Genomic DNA, 18,796 nt, shown 5'->3' with positions numbered 1-18,796 from the left:
TTCATGTATCATTGGCTGGTCTCTTACTTACACAGCCAGACCTGGGCTCCTGGATCCTGTAGACAGGCACAGAAACTGTCATAAGCCCCTCAGTCACCATCTTCTGACCCTCAAAGACTAAGCCAGATTGGCTAGGAGAAGGCATTTAATGTGATGATGGCCTATCTGAGGAATTATAGAAGAGAGATGAAGATCAGCTAAACCAACTCCCTCAGAGTACTGTCAGGTAAGCTGGGCCCAGGTGGCTTGCCCAAGTTTATACCAAACATCAGTGGCAGAGCCAGGCCAAGAACCCATGCCTCTTGCTTTCTACTCTTGGCCTTCTTGCCGTATCTCATGGATGCATTAAGAGGTTTGAGGGATGGAACTATCTGTTAGTAACAATGTGCTTGGTGGGCACAAAGCACTGGAGAAAACTCAACTATGCTTTTGGTAAGAGATGTGAAAGAGAAAGCCATAAGAGAGAGACAAGCCTATGCTGCCAGAATCTCTTCCACCTCCTCTCTCTGCAACCTCACCCTCACAGCCTTGCTCAGACTCTGTCTGTTTCTGTGCTTGGTTAAGTTGTGTGTGAGTTTAACTCTTGCAGACCAAATGGCACAGCAATGAAAGCAAAGGCTTAGGAATGTTATAGATGAGGGTTCAAATTCCTTATTATCAAATTCCTTGTTATCTAGGTGATCTTGGACAAGGGCTGAATCTCTTTTGTTTCAGTGGCCTCATCCATAACATGGGGGATAAGAGAGAGCCTCAGTGTGGTTGGAAACAGTACAAGAGAGGGAACATGCAAAAAACTTAGCACGGAGCTCAGGATAGCACACAGCCCCCACGAATGGGGGCTTTTACTTTCCACAAACATTTGCTGAGAACCTACAGGACATCAGCTACTATGCAAGTCACAGTGGGGGATACAAACATGAATAAGACATAGTCTTACCCTGTAGGAACGTACAATCTAGTAGGGCAAGGATGGGTGATACAGAAGCAGCTCTACCTTCTATCTTTATGTAATTCTGAAGCCTTCTACCAGGAAGGCTGGAGCTCTCTTATTCCATATAAGGCTCCTCCACCATGTAGGAAAACACATGATTCCAACGCAGCCATGTGTCAAATCCATTCTTAAGGATTAAAGAAATAAAAGTAACAGATACTAACGCTGATATCATATCTGCAGACTGCCAGATAGACAGAGCCCTTTGAAGTTCCAATCTCTTGAAGGTCTCTTTGGACCAGGCAAACTCCCCATGCCACATCCCGTGAGGCCATGTAGGCCGCTGGTGACACTCCTCTTCTTTGGGACCATGGTGGGCTTTTGAATTTAGTAGGGAGGTGGCAAGATCCCATCAATCTCCATGTAGTTAGATCCATCTTTTCCTCAGTGAAAGAAAAAAAATCTCCAACACCATCTCCAAACACAGAGACCTACCCTCCTTTATAAAGTGCATTCCTCTTTCTGGTTTTAGTTTCAAGTGTCTCCCTATCCAAAATGAGACTGCCCGTTGCCCGCCTTGTATTTATCAATACATTGAATTCCAGACCTGCAAATGTGATGACTGAACCTGAGCGGAATTTCTGTAGTCTCCAAGAGATGCCCACTGGTTCTCAAAAGGGAAAACCAAAGCTAAGCCTTCCTGTGGCTCTTTTCCCTCCTGTTCCCCACCCCCTCAACCAGACCTTACGATGTCAAAGGTGCTCCATCAGCACACAGCTTGGGTTGCCTGCTTTCCCCTTTCTCTGGAAAGCAAGTTTTGGCAGAGTTGAGCCATCTTGTTCCCATTTGGGGCTCTCCTATAGAAAAGGCTCAGTTATCTTGTTCAGAGATCCCCAATAATCACTGCGCTTACAAAACTTGCTAAGGGCTATCATTACAGCAACCACATTTTCTAAACCCGTTATCAAAACTTCAGAGCTGACATTGTCTGGGAAAAGGAAACAGACCCTGTGAAATGTAGCCATACCAGAGAGAACAGGGACATGCTGGGGCAAATGCAGGGATAAGACATTGAGCTTTGGGAAAATAGAGAAGGGAGTAACTCTGAGAAAAGCCAAAAACAGTAAAATAAAAACCTCTAATGCAAATCAGGCTCCCAAGTGCACATAAAGATAAACGGGCCAGTCAGGGTGGGAACTTGGGTCCTGGGGCAGCTCTGAAACTCCCAAAGAGTTGCCACATGTGAGAATTGATTTTCTAGTAAATTAATGAGATCTTGCTCTCCTAATTGTAATGACAGTTATTATTGACTGCAGGACTTGAATGTGTCAGGCACTGCGCTGTGTTTTATATGTTCTGTATCACTGAAGTGCAGATACTAAAATGTCAAAAGGATTTTACTATAATTAGTCCATTCATCCATCTATCTATCCATTTGTCCATCCATCCATCCATCCATCTGATCATCCATCCATCCATCCATCCACCCATGTGTCCATCTGTCCATCCATCCATCCATCTGACCATCCATCTGTCTGATTATCCATCCATCTATCCATCCATCCATCCATCCATCCATCTATCCATTCATCCATCTGTCTGATCATCCATCCACCCATCCATCTGATCATCCATCAATCCATCCATCCATGCGTCCATCCAATCATCCATCCATCCATGTGTCCATCCATCCATGTGTCCATCCATCCATCCATCCATCCATCCATCTATCCGACCATCCATCCATCCATCTGATTATCCATCCATCTATCCATCCATCCATCTATCCATTCATCTATCCATCTGATCATCCATCCACCCATCCGTCTGATCATCCATCCATCCATCCATCCATCCATCCATCCATCCCTCCATCCATTGTACATCCATCCAGTAACATTTGCTAAGCAAGTACTAGGTCCCTGTAGGATCATGATTACTGTGGATTGAAGGAGGCCCACACATGAACAAGTAGCCCCATCACACTGTGATAATATAAGGTGAGATGATTTTTCTAGGAATCTACCAAAGGACTCCCGGTTCCAGCCCCACCTCCCACCTTGTGAGTCAGAAATTAAAACGCATTCATTAATCCCATCTGAAAGTCCCAAACAGCTCTCTGCTTCAAGTGGTAATAAATATTTCATGCCCAATTGTGCTGCATTCCTCGCTGTGTTTATTAAATGGAGTTTCTCATAATTCCAGTTATTCATTTTAATGGGTCAGGCCTTGGCTGTGATTTAAACAGACCGCTGAGGAAACAGCCGTGGTTAAACATTGTAACAGTATGGATTATTAATTTAATTGGCTGGCTATTACTTGTTTGGACTCTGAGCTAACACATTTAGTTCAGTCTCTGGTGGCCCATAAACCGCAAAGGTCATGACTTTAACATTCAGAAGAATGGGAAAAAGGAATTGAGGTTGAGATTAGGAAGAAAACTTACAAAACAGCATGGGGAAGACAGTGTGAGGAAGCACGGGCTTGCTGGAGGCAGGGCAGGGCAAAGGGGGTTCATTGGTTGGATTCTCATTAGAACTTCCTCAGCAACCAGCCCCTGGGCTGACAACTGCCAGGAGCCAGTCTCTCACTCAGATTTCTGAAAGGGCCAAACACTTAGATATGGTGATGGGAGCACCCCACACCCCGGGAAGGCCACACCTGTTTTCTGGATGCCTGAACCTCAGGGAAGGGTTGTGTGTTGTGGAAAAAGCAAGTGAGAAGTAAGGGGGTTACCAGAATGGCCGTTCTGCAGACCCCTGGACATCAGAGCCATGAATAACCTACTTTCTCTTCTGCCAAAGGCCCTGTGACCCTTCTAGATGCCGCCTCCCAATGTGCAGGGGTCCCAGGACCCTGAGATCTAGATGAGATCATCTCCGGACCCCTGTACTCCATGACCTGTGGATATCCAAAGCCCCCTTCTCTTTTTATTTTTTTTTGAGACACAGTCTCACTCTGTAGCCCAGGCAGGAGTACAGTGGCACTATCTAAACTCACTGTAACCTCCACCTCCTAGGTTCAAGCCATTCTCCTGCCTCAGCCTCCCGAGGAGCTGGGATTAGTGGCGCCTGCCACCATGGCCAGCTAATTTTTGTATTTTTAGTAGAGATGGGGTTTCACCATGTTGGCCAGGCTGGTCTGGAACTCCTGACCTCAAGTGATCTGCTCGCCTTAGCCAAGCGTGGTCGTGGGCACCTGTAGTCTCAGCTACTTGGGAGGCTGAGGCACGAGAATCTCTTCAACCTGGGAGGCACAGGTTGCAGTGAGCCGAGATCGCTCCACTGCTCTTCAGCCTGGGCGACAGGTAACAGAGCGAGACTCTGTCTGAAAAAAAAAAAAAAAAAAGAAAAAAAGAAAAAAAGGGCTGGGTGTGATGGCTCATGTAATCCCAGCACTTTGGGAGGCCGAGGTGGGTGGATTGCCAGAGGTTAGGAGTTTGAGATCATCCTGTTCAACATGGAAAAACCCCATCTCTACTAAAAATACAAAAATTAGCCGAGTGTGGTGGTGCATGCCTATAATCCCAGCTACTCGGGAGGCTGAGGCAGGAAAATCACTTGAACCTGGGAGGCAGAGGTTGCAGTGAGCCGAGATTGTGCCATTGCACTACAGCCTGGGCAACAGAGCAAGACTCTGTCTCAAAAAAAAAAAAAAAAAAAAAAAAAGTAGCACATAAATTACTCTATTACAGTTTTAAAAATATTTTGATAACTGTATTCTAATATAGTTGGATTACTCATCTTAGGATTTTGTTTTATCTGTTTAAAAACATTAATCTGAGAAGGGATCCTTAGCCTTCCCCAGGGGGCCAATAATGGGCACACAGAGTAATTCAGGTTTACTCAGCCACCTTGACATTGCCAAACTCTGGACCTTTCTCTGAGTGGGAAGCTGTCTGTGGCTGTGTGGGCATTCTCCTCTCCACTCCCCCCAGTCACCTGCCTATTTGCTGCGTGGATCTTCACCGTACTATCAGTCCCCATGTGCTGATGAAGAAAGGGGACAGGGAGATTGGGTAACTTTGCGTTGCATATTTGGAAGCATCAGGCGAGACATTTGTGGCAGCAAGAAGTGATCATATTTGCCAGAATGTGACCAAGAGATAGGAGAACAGACCTCAAATTTGGAAGCAGTGGTTTGTGGACAAATAGAGTGTGTCAGTTTCCTAGTTCCTTTCCTGTCTCAAGAGTTGATGACTTTCATAGTTCTTACATTCAAAGTGAAGAGTAAGCCTGTGAAATGCATTATCTCAAGAGAAGGCACAGGTTGGCAGCCAACAACGGGGTAGCTTATATCAGATGTGCAGCCAGTGTCTTCCAATAGAGGCATTCAACACATGGTTGGCTGATTGATGAACAAATGAAGGAAGGAAGGAAGGAAGGATAGTTATGGTGGTTAATTTTATGTGTCAACTTGCATGGGCTAAGGGATGCCCAGATAGCTGGTAATACTATTTCTGGGTATGTCTGTGAGGGAGTGGAAGAGATTAGCGTTTGAATCAGTAGACCCAGTAAAGAAGATTGCCCTCACCAATGTGGGCAGGCATCATCTAAGCCAGTGATGGCCCGGGTAGAATGAAAAGGCAGAGGAAAGGTGAATTCACTCTTTCTATTTGAGTTGGGACATCCATGTCTTCCTGCCCTTGGACATTGGTACTCCTGGTTGTTGGGCCTTTGGACTTAGATCAGGACTTATACTATCTGCTCCCCTGTCCTCAGGCCTTCGGACTTGGTCTTTAGACTTGAACTTAATGATACCACCAGCTTCTTTGGTTCTCCAGGTTGCAGACAGCAGATCATGGGACTTCTTTGCATCCATAATTTTGTGAGCCAATTCCCATACTGTCTCTGTCTCTCTCTTCCTTTCTCTCTGTCTATGTGTGTATAGCTAGCTAGCTAGCTAGCTAGATAGATAGATCCAATTGGTTCTATTTCTCTGGAGAACACTGACTAATACAGAGGACTTATATAAATTACTAGGGGAGGCTGGAGATTGGGAGAGATAAGTCTATAAACAGCATGATCCCTAAGAATTCAGGGGCCCAGTTCCATCCCCAAATGTGTGTATGTGTGTATGTGTATAAAATCTAATTACAATAAGCATCATAGATATCCTAGAGAGAGAAAAAAAGTAACAGATGTGGTGTGTATTATTATTTTCTTCAATCCCAACAGAAGCCCTGCAAAGTCCTGCCATGTGCTGCCTTTCACCCCCCACCCATCTGCCTGCCCCGCAGGTGCTCCCGTTCCCACTTGCTCCTGTCCTTGTCCACACTGTCCACACACCCAGCTCAGCCTAAGGAGAGGAATGGGAGGGGTGTGGCATTGGCTTCAGGACAGAGACCACCAAGCAACGTGCTGCCTCTCCAGGGTGGAGGTGGGAAATGGACAGAGAGGAGCCTTTAATTCTGGCAGAGATTGAAGTTGGAGATGGGTGAGGGCAGGTGAGATGAAAGGGGGGCTTCTGCACATTTTATGTGGAAAAGCAAGAGGCAGGGTGAGCTGTCCATGCACACAGACTCCGAAGCAAACCCTTTGCAGATGTGTGAATGGTCTCAGGCTCCCCTGAAAAAGATGGGAGTGCCTGCTTTCTTTTCCATGGCACCCCCATCTGTACCTGGCTGAGTGCAGGGTTTCAGAAGTTGAGACTGTCTGATTCTAGGAAAACCAGGCTTGGTAGCTGCTTTCCTGAGATTGAAAGGGAGTGTGTTTAGCCCTAGGAATCCATCCAGAGTGAGCTGAAATCACTGTTTATGAAAGGCAAACCACTCCAGAATTCATAGAGATGGTTCTCCATATTGTCCTTTTAAACTCTTGAGACAGTGTGTCCACAGGTGCACTCACAGCAAGCATGGTGTCTATGAGAACAAGGCTGAGCAAAGAGTTATTGATTTCCTACTATGTGCCAGGCTGAAAGGAGGATACAAAAATGAATAAGTAATACCCCTGCCCTGCATAGGGAGACCTCAGGGGAAGCAACAAACCAGGCAACTTCAGCCCAAGCTCTGTGGGCAGGAGGTCTGTGCATCTGTGGGCTGCCATTTTGTGTGGCCGTGTTACCTAATATTGCTAGGAGAGCAAGCTCCACTTCCAATGGCCTATATTGGTGGCATGGCTATGCCAGTCCCACCAAAAGCAGGCTTCAGGAAGACTTTGCGTTTGGACATCTCCAGGTGTTTATTTGATTTTTCCTATTTCTTGGTTTTTAATTGGTTTCAGATGTGAGTACCCAATAGCGGCCCTGAATAAATAAAACAGATCATAAAATATGGCCAAGCAAAATGGGCGTGAGTAATCCCAGAGTGCATGGAAATGCACTTCCAGAAAGGCTCATAAATAATGAGGTGGAAACAGTAGTCTATTTTCTCTTTAATGGAAAGCCAATTAGGAACCCTCTCTGGACTGGCGGGAAGAAGCCAGGTTCCTTTGTTCTGTAATGAGGAGGTGGGGGTAGAGTGGGTGAGGGGAAGCCACTAATCTTGCCAGAAAGGGCAGAGAAAATTCTCTGGTCATTGGGCCTGCAGAGAGTGACAAAATAGGAAGTTCAACACAAAGTAGGCTTCCCATCCTGGGTCGAGCTTCCCATCCCGGGTCAAGCTTCCCATCCCAGGTCGAGCTTCCCATCCCAGGTGGAGCTTCTCCAGCTCCTTCCCAGTTGGTGCAGGAAGGACTTTAAGCCCAAGCTGACTTGGGAAGAACTGGCAGAACTCTTTGGAGGCCCACAGCAGGCAGACTCTCTGTGAACTCAAAGAATCCTGTGGTTACTGACCCATTCTTGGCTCCTTCCCCTCCCTCACTGAGGCCCGGAAGGAGAGCCCCAGCTGGTACCATCTCCAGGGTGGGCCAGCTTTGGGCTGCAGGAAGGAAGACGGGAGTGCAGGATTCTAGAGGCGTTCTCTGCAGCAGGCGGCCCAGCAGACCCCTAGTGAATCTCCTTCTTATCGCTTCCCGATTGCTCTCCCTACATACTGGTGTCGCCTCATTCCAGACACTGGTTTTCTTCAAGCTGGTAATGCCTTTCATGGTGCTTCCATGCAGAACATTATAGATGATCTTGTCCCACTGAGGCATGGCAGGTATAGTGTCCTCCATCTTTCATAAGAGGGAACTGAGAAACAGAGGGGAAATGAGACGGTCGAAAGTCACACAGCCATGGAACAGCAGTGCTGGAAATCAGTTCTGTTCACTCTGCATGATCTCTGGGCGGCCGGGGCCCAGCTGGTGACTGTAAGTGGGGGTCATGGTGGCCTCCCCTCTGAAGCATTAGAGACATCTATAGTGGTTAAGAGCACAGGCTTTGGAGTTAGGGAGACCTGAGTGAAATTCTTGACTCTATCCCTTAATAATTGTGTGGTCTTGATCAGGTTTCTTAATTGTTCTAAGCCTGTTTCTGCATTTGTAAAACAGGGCTACTGAACTTGGGCTAATGGACTTAGTTCCCACCTGACAGGAAGCAATAAACAGCAGTGATACTGCTAGTACTTATTATTGTTAGAAGGCTTTGTGGCCAGCAGGTCTTTGGAATAGCCGGTGTGTTTCCTGTGGAGCCCACTGTGGGCTCAGGAGCATCACTACTGAGTTCAGACTCTGTCCATGTGAACAGTGTTCCCTGGAGACCTGGCTCAGTATCATATGAGGACCCAGGGAGGCAGCCAGACATGGCTAGCTGCCTCCAGCTCTAGGTTCATGCTGAGCAGGGTGGAGAAGAAGGGAGGCCTGGAGCTGAGGATGTCTGCTGAGAACTTCTCGGAGGATCTGAGGATCTTCTGTGCTTACCAATACAGAGTCACAGGGGAGGCGGCAGGTCCCTCAAAGCCAAGGCTCTTCCTACGTATGCTTCTAAAACAAAATCAGTGGCAGTCTGATGGAGAGAGGAGTCCACTGAGTGTAGCAGCTTTGCTGTGTAGAAGCTTGGGCCAGAGCTTTTGGTAAAGGGCCACAGCTGGAGAATCTGTTGCTTTTGTTCCTTATGATGAGTTTTTGGCAAGTTTTGTTTTTATTTTTAAAGAAATTTCACTTTTCCTCCATTGAAATGGATAAAACACTGCTCACCCATCTGTGTGACTCAAGGAAATGCTTGAAAAGCAGAGAGGTCTTGAAGAACAACACGAGGTCTCAGGAGACTTGACCATCGATGTTTGCCACTGGCCACCTGTGGAATGTGGGTACATTCCATTACCTTTTGAAGGTCACTTGTTCAGCAGGGCAAGGAAGAAAGGGTGAAATATTTGTGAAACACACATGATGGACTAAGCACCTTGCCCCTCGCCTCATGAGGTATGTCCTGGTATCTCCATTATATAAATGCAGAATCCAGGGCTCAAAGAGGCTACACACCTTGCCCACTATCAGACCCTGCATCACTTGGAGTTTGATGGCTGCAAGCAACAGAAACTCATTCTTAAAGACTCAAGAAAAAGCTGAGCAAGCAGGTCTTGCAAGGACAAGGATGTGGGCAGTTCTGGGGTTGGAGGTAGTAGGAGCTCACAGACATGGTCACTGGAGATTGCAGGCAAAATAGTGAGCTTTAACTTGTCACCCCATTCAGAATTTACCCCCCTGGAAGAGTGAGTCTTATGGATTTGGCCAGGTTGCCTGGCTGTACCTTGGACAAGGAGAACATGGCACTTTGAAAGACAGCCCTGGCTGGGCGCGGTGGCTCATGCCTGTAATCCCAGCACTTTGGGAAGCCAAGGCAGGTGGATCACGAGGTCTGGAGTTCGAGACCAGCCTGGTCAACATGGTGAAACCCCATCTCTACTAAAATACAATTTAAAAAAAATTAGCTGGGTGTGGTGGTGTGTGCCTGTAGTCCCACTTACTGGGGAGGCTGAGGCAGAGGAATTGCTTGAACCTGGGAGGTGGAGGTTGCAGTGAGCTGAGATTGTGCCACTGCACTCCAGCCTGGTGACAGAGCAAGACTCTGTCTCAAAAAACAAACAAACAAACAAAACAAAACAAAACAAAACCAAGACAGACAGTCCTATCCAGACTGAATGCAATGGGAGAGGAGCAATCCCCAGAGGAAAACTGGGGTGCTGTTACCAAGAGCAAAGGAGGGGACACTGCACTGAGAAGCAGATATGCACCATAGACATCCATTGGTCACAAAAGGTGAGTGGCACAGGTCAGTGACCCAAAGCCCAGAAGGGCTGCCAATAATGCCCACGTGCCAACCCCCACCTCAGGAGGCTTCACTTCTCTGTCCAGACTTGCGGCTTCCTCTTTAGTGGGCCCCGTGATGCTGGCACTGCTTAGAAAGGGTTCATGCCCTGCTGGAGAGGAAATCTCCAAAGAGGGCAGAGAATTGGGAAGTGAAAGAGATACAGCAATAATTTAAGAGCAAGACAGTGCCATGGAGAAGTGGGGAGGGCCTGTGGCTTTCTCAACGTGGGAAAATGACAAATCACTAGGAAGTTTTGTGGGGGAAGGGGAGCAGATAGGGACCAAACATGGGGAAGAATTAGAGGTGTAGGAATCATTGGAATCATCTAAAATTTAAAAGAAGCCACAGTATACTTTATCTACTCAGAAGTATTTGAGGTGTCTTATATTATGACATATTTAATCCATGAGAGTATTAACTTAAAAATTGTGAATTTAAAGAAATATAAAATGGGATGGTATATAATTAAAAATCTGGGAAGTTTCAAATCTAGCTTAGAGCTTCCTGGTAGCTAAGGCAAAAAAGGAAACATGATTGGTTATATAATTCTCATTTTCATTTTATTTTTTTCTTTTGTCTCATAAAAGGAAGTGAATCTGCAAGTCAGAAAACACAACATTCTCTTCAGTTATAAAGAAAAATTAACCTGGTGGGATATTCAATATTCAATGGAAAGATTTTTCAGTATAATTTCACTGAGGTTGAGAAAGAGTCTTCCTATGGCCATTATCATATGAAGTGTGGTGGAAAGTAAAGAGTGTTCCTGTCAAGTGCCCCTCCCTGGGCTGGAAAGATTCCCTAAAGTTCTCAAGTTCACATGCCTCTCCCTAGTTCAGAAGCTTCAGTTCAGAAGCCCTTTATGGCTTCTCACCTCTTCCATCTCCTGCAAAAACCAATTCCTGCGCTCACATCCCTCTGTTTTCAATACTTTCTGGTTTCTTTTTCCTGGGTGGACTTTGCTGGGTGTGCTCACTAATTGATGTCCAGCCTTAACCCAAACACCCCTGAGGAAGGGGCACCCCTTACTTCCCAAACAGAGCAGCCTATTTCATCTCAAAGGCAGGGCTGCCTGAAGGTGCCACTTCCACAGGGGTTCAGCGTGTAGACAGAATCTCGATTGAAGGAGGTACTAGAAAGATCTTTCTGGGCAGGGGAAGAAGCATATGAAGGTTTGTCAATTACCATGAGTATGACACATATCATGTCAATGTGCCATGAGCACATTGTCTAGTTGGAAGAGAGGCTATGTTTACTCAACAGACACGTTTTCAATCATTATCATTGCCCTAATATCACAGGCGACCCAGAAAAGGAATGCATGTGGCCCAGGCTCTGAAGGAGCACCTTGAAATGATTCAGTCAAATGCTCTGAGACTTTTAGGATCACCCCACACACTCTCTTAAGTTCTGCTCCAATCTGAATGCCTGAAAATACAATGGATTTTATGTGTCTGCTATAGTTTCTGTTTGCAAATGCAGGCCTTCATCTTAAAGCCAATCTTCCATGTGAAAGCAGAGTTCGGAAGGAAGCATGCGCCTCTGTCTTGGGAGGAGCTCCAGTCTCAGGTGCTGCAAGGTGGACTAATCTGACACACTAGGGCATAAGAGAATTCTCAGGAGAGGCTGAGGTTTATTTGAATCAACTGGCATTTCTTTGGAAAGTTGGGGAAAGGGGCAGATCCAGGTTTCGTAGGGCATGAAATCAGGGTCGGCTTCACGGACATGCCACCTGCACAGTTGCACAGGGCCCTGTGCCAAGAAGGCGCTGGTGTTGCTATCTTCAAAGTTTTAGTTGTTTTTGAACAAAGGGCCCCACGTTTTTATTTTGCACTTGGCTGCCCAAATTATGTAGCTGGTCTTTTGTGACACTTATATGATTTGGGGGGCCCTCATTTTAAAAACAACACAAAATAAGAGAAATAAAATTAAGTTCCAAGTCTTGGAAGAGGTACCTAGGAACAGAAGGTGCTCTGCAGAAACTTAAGTTTCATTAACTTCACAGAAAATCTGCTTCTGGTTGGGGAAGGAGTGACCTCCACAGTAGTCTTCAAATTGTGGTCTTGGGAGTCCTGGGGGTTTAGTGAATGGGATGTCAGGTGGACCTCTCTTTGCTCCCCCTCACCCTCTTCTTTACCCTTTACTTTAACCTAATTTCACTTTGTTCTGAATTAGAAATTGAGCTTCAGGCTGTTTCTTTTTTTTTTTTTCCTTTAAAGGTGCCATGACTCACATAGTTCGAAAACCACTAGTTAGACAAACCACATCACACCAGGCTTTTTGTTGTAGGGAATTGTCTTATTTCAGAAGGCCCCAGGTGACCCGCTGACCTGGGGTGTCTCCAAAGCCAGGTAATAATAGGCCGTGCTCTAATCTAAGGAGACTTTGCTGTATTTGCAGAGAGCTTTGAAATGTTCTGGGAAAAACGCTGATCAGATGTGCAAGGTATTATATTCACGGAGAGAAAAACCCTCCCAACTCTTTATAAAATGGATTAAGCTAGTTTCTAAAGGCTGCAGGTTTGTGTGATCTTAATCCCACTCCTTACTCCTGATCCACCACCTTCCTCTTTTGTTTCCAGGATGTGCACCTTCCTGGGTGAGGGCCGGGACGCCTTCCGGGGGAGCCCTACCCCTTCCCAGCTCTCCCCTTGGGAAGAACTAAGGGACACCCTCGCCCTTGCACCCACCTCGCCAGGGCTGCCTTTTTCTGTGGGCACATTTCACATTCACAGGCTCTGATCCGATGGAGGGAAATCTGAACAAAATATGGTAATGATGCCATTGTGCATTCAGCGACTCAGACTGGAGCAGCAGATGGGAAAAGTTGCGGATCACAACCCCATGCAATATTTGACAGAATATCAGTCAAATATAGTTCACCCAGATCCATGTTTCTGTCAGTCCCTCTTGGCTAGAGTTAATTTAAAGTGACAAGAATGACATTAGCTCTTTTCAAAGGGGTAATTCCTTCCTCAGGGCTGCCCCCTCCAATGGATACCCAGGCAGAGCCCTCCATCATCGAAAGGCGGGTTTTCTAAGAAGGGACCAGCCCTAGACCAGGAGTCACCATTCAAGACCTGTGCTGGTCAGTGTGCTGGAGGTTCAGTCTATTTCACTGTGGAGGAAGGAGCGAGATTGCCCCAGGCTCCAGCTCCCTAGAGGGGTCGTCTCCACAAATGGGGTCTCAGGACTGGTAACCTTACCTCAGGGCTCAGGCAGAGAGAGCCCCACCGCGGGATGAATGCCCATGTGTGAAGACAATGTAGAAACATCTCCAGCAGGTGGAGGGCTCTGAGCTGGCACTGCCACCACTTGGAGTCTTAACAGTTGCAGATGAACAGCTTAGCATGTGTTGTTTTCCATTTGTTCTTCCTTGGTTCCTTCTGTCTTGCTACACCATGTACAAAAACTCACATAGTGTTGATAACGTTTGTAACTAGTCGATTCCACCAGCACTTGTGCCTTCTAAGGCTGCTTCCTGCCAAGACCTCAGTGGGTGTCATGACCTCCAAAGTTGGTCATGGGTCCAGAAGCTGGCCTCACCCCACCATCAGATCAATATGTGTGCATGTTGGGAACCGCATGTAGATAGTTGGCTTTGCTCCTCTGTTTTTAAACCAGGTAGACCCACCCACAAATCATGGCTACCAACCATGAAAGATGACCCCCTACCCTTCATGGCTAGTGAACTCCTATTTGCCCTTCAAAATCCATCTCAATGGTCACCTCCTCCTGGGGGCCTTCCTGAATACCCCCAGAAATTATCATTCCCTTCCTCCTCAGGGCAGTCTCTGGGCTCCATATGTACTTCTGTTTCTACACTATCAAAAGGCATCATAATCACTTTTTTGCTTCTCTGGCTTCCCTTTCTGGTTGTGGTCATCAAGAATTAACAAATGTTTGCTAGACTGAATAATTGAATTGTTTCTTGAATAAGGTAATAGGCCAGGAGACCTTATCCACAGAAAAAGTATGGTTTCCTGTAACTGCCATGATCTGTGTCTCCAGCCTGTGATATTAAATATGATCACTTCTGTTGTTTCTCATGAGACTCCCCATTTGCTGGAAGTCTCTCTTGAGGTTTCTCTGCTCTCCAAGGTCTGACCAGGGTCATTTGCCAGGGACTGTGTCATCAGGTCATCTGTAACTGACAGCAGGGGTGGGGTTCTGTGTCTGGAATTGCCCTAGTCATCGTTGCCTATCCCTTAATGGGTCCAGCTCAAGGGCTCCTCATCAAAGGAGGAGATTGAAGACCAATGGCACCTCCAGTCTGGGGCCCAGAAATGGCTAGTTAATTAATTACACCTGGCCACACAAAGAACTGGTTGGGCAGGTGATCCCAGCACTGCTGCCAGTTACAGAACAACAAGCAACTGACAAGGAGGGGATTGGGAGAGCTGGCCAAGAAGCCGGGAAGAGCCTGTTGAAACAAAAAGACAAGACCTAAAGTCTCATGATGGCGGTTGTGTCTGGGAATGTTTCAGTTAGCTATTGTTGTGTAAAAAACTACCCCCAAATCTTAGTTGCCTAAAACAACAGTTTATTATTTTTTTTCTCATGATTCAGCATTTTGGATTGGGCTTAGCTGGGTGGTTCTTCCGCTCTATCTGGTGTGTGCTTGACTGTCCAAGATGGTTTCTTCTTTACTTATATGCCTGGTGCCTCAGATGGGAGATATGTTTCTTCAGTAACTAGGCACAGTGTCTGGCACCCAGGAGATTCTAGGGAAATGTTCAGTGGTAGAATGAATAAATGAGGGTACACAAAAGCATGGGGTTTGTAAGAGAGAATAACTAAGTTATCTCATTTGGCATGGTGAATGGTGGGTGCTGTGATGATCAGAAATATTCTCAGGACGATTAGGAAAGAATATTCCCTGAGGATCTCTAGATGAAGTCAGGGCCTGGTCTTCTTTCTTGGCAGCAAGAAGGAGCTGCATGTAGAATGTAGCCTTTAGAGCCTGCTCAAACTGTAGAAACAGGGAAAGGTTGAGTGATCCAGTGGCTCTTGTAATCCTGGGAATCAGAGGGCAACCCTCCTTGCTCCTGATGGGAAACAGAAATTTGATTCCCATTCTTGCCTGAGTTTCTGGCTTTGCTTGTCAGACTTTTGAGGGGATAGAAGGAAGAGGTGACATAGAAGAGAGTGGGAAAGTTAGGTGTTAAAGGAGACCTCTGGAGTATTAAGACAAATCCTAGGAAATTCGGTCTGCTTGAAGTGCCTGAGGTCTCTTGGGAAAAAGGTAAAGGGAAATAGGGGGTGATGGTCAGCTCTCTAGAGCACCAAGGGAGATTAGCGGCTGCTCCAACTACCAAAGAGGAATCCCACACAACAGTCAAAAACTTACTGAGGGAGGAGAGACCCCGCAGCTGGAGGACACTGTTCAACAGAAGAAACAAACATAATTTGAAGGAAATAAGCTCCTGTCATCCATTTCTCTCAATTCTTTGGATCCTGGTGACAGCAGGAGCCAACCCTTCCAACAGTAGCTGTGTTAGCTATCCATTGCCACTGTAACAAATTACCAAAACTAGTGGCTTAATACAATACAGGCTTATTATCTTACAGTTCTGGAGGTCAGAAGTCTAAATCAAGGCATTGGCAGGGCTGCATTCCTCCTGGAGTCTTCACCTGGTGAGACTTCCTGAACCAAAGTATATCTTGAGTCTCTTCCAAGTTAGACTTTCTAGAATCACCGCTGTTCAATATGGTAGCCAGTAGACAATTTGGCTATTAAAATTAAACACCCAGTTCCTTAGTTCCACTGGCCATATTTCTTTTTTCTTTTTTTTTTTGAGACGGAGTCTCGCTCTGTCACCCAGGTTGGAGTGCAGTGGCGCGATCTCGGCTCACTGCAAGCTCCGCCTCCTGGGTTCACACGATTCTCCTGCCTCAGCCTCCTGAGTAGCTGGGACTACAGGTGCCCGCCACCATGCCCAGCTAATTTTTTGTACTTTTAGTAGAGACGGGGTTTCACCATGTTGACCAGGATGGTCTTGATCTCCTGACCTGATGATCCGCCCGCCTCGGCCTCCCAAAGTGCTGGGATTACAGGCGTGAGCCACCACACCCTGCCCACTGGCCATATTTCAAATGCTCAGTTGCCATACACTATCACATAGCACGAGTTAGTTCTATTGAACATCATCACAGAAAGTTTTGTTGGCCAGTGCTGTTCCAATATCAACAGTGCGTGCTTGTGCCAATCTCCCGCCTGTCCAGCTTGTGCACACATCAGCTACTCCCAAGGCCATGAGGTATCCATTTCTGTAAGATGGGACTTCCCATGCCCCTTTTAGGGGAAATGCAGTTCAAGAGGAGATCCAACAGAACATGAAAGTTCTGATAATAGGATTCAGGCCTTGGTGCCTGGGGAAAGACCCCCAAAATAAATGGTGAACAGGATGGAAGATGACTCGCTTATTTTGGGAGTAAACTTTCCTATCTGTTACGCAAGTTCCCGTTCTGCCAGGCTCTGCCTGGAGCCCTCTTCTCTTCTCCAGAAAGAACATCAAAATTCCCACCTCTGTCTTCTTTTCTTTTCAGACAGAGCCTCGCTCTGTCACCCAGGCTGGCGTGTGGTGGTGTGATCTTGGCTCACTGCAACCTCCGCCTCCTGGGTTCAAGTGATTCTCCTGCCTCAGCCTCCTGAGTAGCTGGGATTACAAGTGCGTGCCACCAAGCCCGGCTAATTTTTGTATTTTTAGCAGAGACGGGGTTTCACCATGTTGGCCAGGCTGGTCTCGAATTCCTGACCTCAAATGATCCGCCTGCCTCGGCCTCCCAAAGTGCTGGGATTACAGGCGTGAGCCACCATGTCCGGCCCCCCACTTCTGTCTTTTGGTCATCAGCTCCACCTTGGGAGAACCTGGGGCTTGTCCTGAGTGAAACAGCTCTGACTTTCCTCCTCCTCCCGCGGAGGCTTTTCCTCCAGCTCAGCCCTCAATGCCCTGAAATCTGTCTCCAAGGAGCTCTCAGGAGAGACGAAGCTACCGCTTCTCTCGTTTGTGGGTTACTGTTCCTCCTGGGGAGAGGGCCGCTGCTGCGCAAGTTAGTTCTGAAAGCATTTCTCTAGAGCCAGGCATTAATGAAGTCCAGGCAGCCCCTCTTCCTTGGTGGGTGAATTCGGGAACCAGAGAACAGGTGAGATAGGTGGATTTGCGGACCACAAGCCCCGCCCTCTCCAGCCACCTGTGCCAACCTGGAACAGCCAATGGGAGAAGGCACTGCCCCCAGGATTCAGCCAATCAGCAGGCGAGGTCTGCGCATGCTCTGTGTCTCCCTGGCCGTCCTGCCCCAACTTGTGCAGACAAAGGCCGTTGGGTGCGGGTTTCCGCCACATCCAGGCAAGACCCCGGCCAGAGGACCCCGCAGAGCAGGCGTGGAATGGTGGACTCGGGCCACCATTCTTCAAACACGCCCTCCCAGGCCTCACACCGACTCTGCCCTTTCTCTCCGCCAGGGAATAATGGAAATGAACTTGTCCTCTTCCCGAACAGACATATTTTACGGCTGACACGGTCATAGTCCACTGGAGTTGACATCAGTGGGACCTCGGTGAAACTGCAGCGGGAAGAGGAACAGAAGGGTTCCTATTCCCCAAGATGGAACTCCAAAGTACATTTTGAGCAGAAAACCCTATGTGAATGGTTCCTCCTGCCTTTTCTTGCCAACAATAATAAAAACTGTCCAGTCATCGCAGTGACATTAAAAACAACAACTCAAAGCAGCATGTTCTCATTTCTCGAAATTTTGCGCTGCACAGTTAAGAGGAGGGAAAGGGTGAATATCTCTCAACTCTAGGATGTCAAACTACATTTTCCATGGTTCAATGTGATTTTCAATTATAAAAAAGGATTACACGCCAGGCGCGGTGGCTCACACCTGTAATCCTAGCACTTTGGGAGACTGAGATGGGCGGATCACCTGAGGTCAGGAGTTCAAGACCAGCCAGACCAACATGGTGAAACTCCGTCTCTACTAAAAATACGAAAATTAGCCGGGCGTGGTGGTGGGCACCTGTAATCCCAGCTACTCGAGAGGCTGAGGCAGGAGAATCACTTCAACCCGGGAGGTGGAGATTGCAGTGAGCCGAGATTGAACCACTGACTCCAGCCAGGGTGACAGAGCAAGACTCCGTCTTGGCTTTATCGTCCCCTTCTCCTTTCCATGACCTCAGAGCCTCTCATAATGAAAAGATCCAGCCTTCATGTTTGGTTCTCAACTCAAGTTTGGAAGTTAAGATGGAGATTTGCAACTCATTTCTTTGGAAGACAGGGGATGGGAAAAGAAATGAGGAAAGGAAGTGGAAAGAGAAGAAGAGCTGGTGTTTTAGAGGGAGACAAAACAAGCAGCACCAGAGAATGGTACATCTGGAAGGACTCCAGGGGGGCCTTTTGTTTATCCAGAGGTTCTTGAGCCTTTAATTTCTATTTATAGCAGCAGACCCTTTTCCCTTTTTTTTCAAATGACATCTTAAGCCAAAGCACAATATCTAAAACAGATAAAATAATGCCTCTCAAAGCCCTATGCCTTGGCACTCCTCTAACCTTCCTCCTCCTGAACACCCCAGGGCTCCTGGGCACACAGTCTGCAAACCATGGATCTAACCCAACTCCTAAATATGCCCATGAGGAAACCAAGGTACAGAGAGGGGAAGTAATTAACTGGAGATGGGGTGGGGGAAGGCTTCTCTAAG

The 18,796-nt window shown here is 47.1% G+C and overlaps 1 protein-coding gene across 6 annotated transcripts in view; it reads right to left on the bottom strand.

Annotated features, from left to right (window-relative positions):
* VTI1A (vesicle transport through interaction with t-SNAREs 1A) overlaps positions 1–18,796 on the bottom strand; it is a 503,528-nt gene that overhangs the window by 86,990 nt on the left and 397,742 nt on the right. For 2 of the 6 annotated variants that reach the window (XM_063607905.1, XM_063607904.1), the window contains one exon: positions 7,136–9,085. The exons of the other annotated variants lie outside the window; for them this stretch is intronic. In XM_063607905.1, coding sequence (XP_063463975.1) covers positions 9,049–9,085 — 37 coding nt within the window. In that variant the 3' untranslated portion in view covers positions 7,136–9,048. Of the gene's footprint in view, positions 1–7,135; positions 9,086–18,796 lie in introns of those variants that run through there. 6 annotated transcript variants of the gene reach the window in all.

The sequence above is a fragment of the Pan paniscus genome, chromosome 8, assembly GCF_029289425.2.
Source record: "Pan paniscus chromosome 8, NHGRI_mPanPan1-v2.0_pri, whole genome shotgun sequence".
Lineage (NCBI taxonomy): Eukaryota > Metazoa > Chordata > Mammalia > Primates > Hominidae > Pan > Pan paniscus.
The sequence above is the reverse complement of the archived record's forward strand: the minus strand, read 5'-3'. Positions and strand labels throughout refer to the sequence as shown.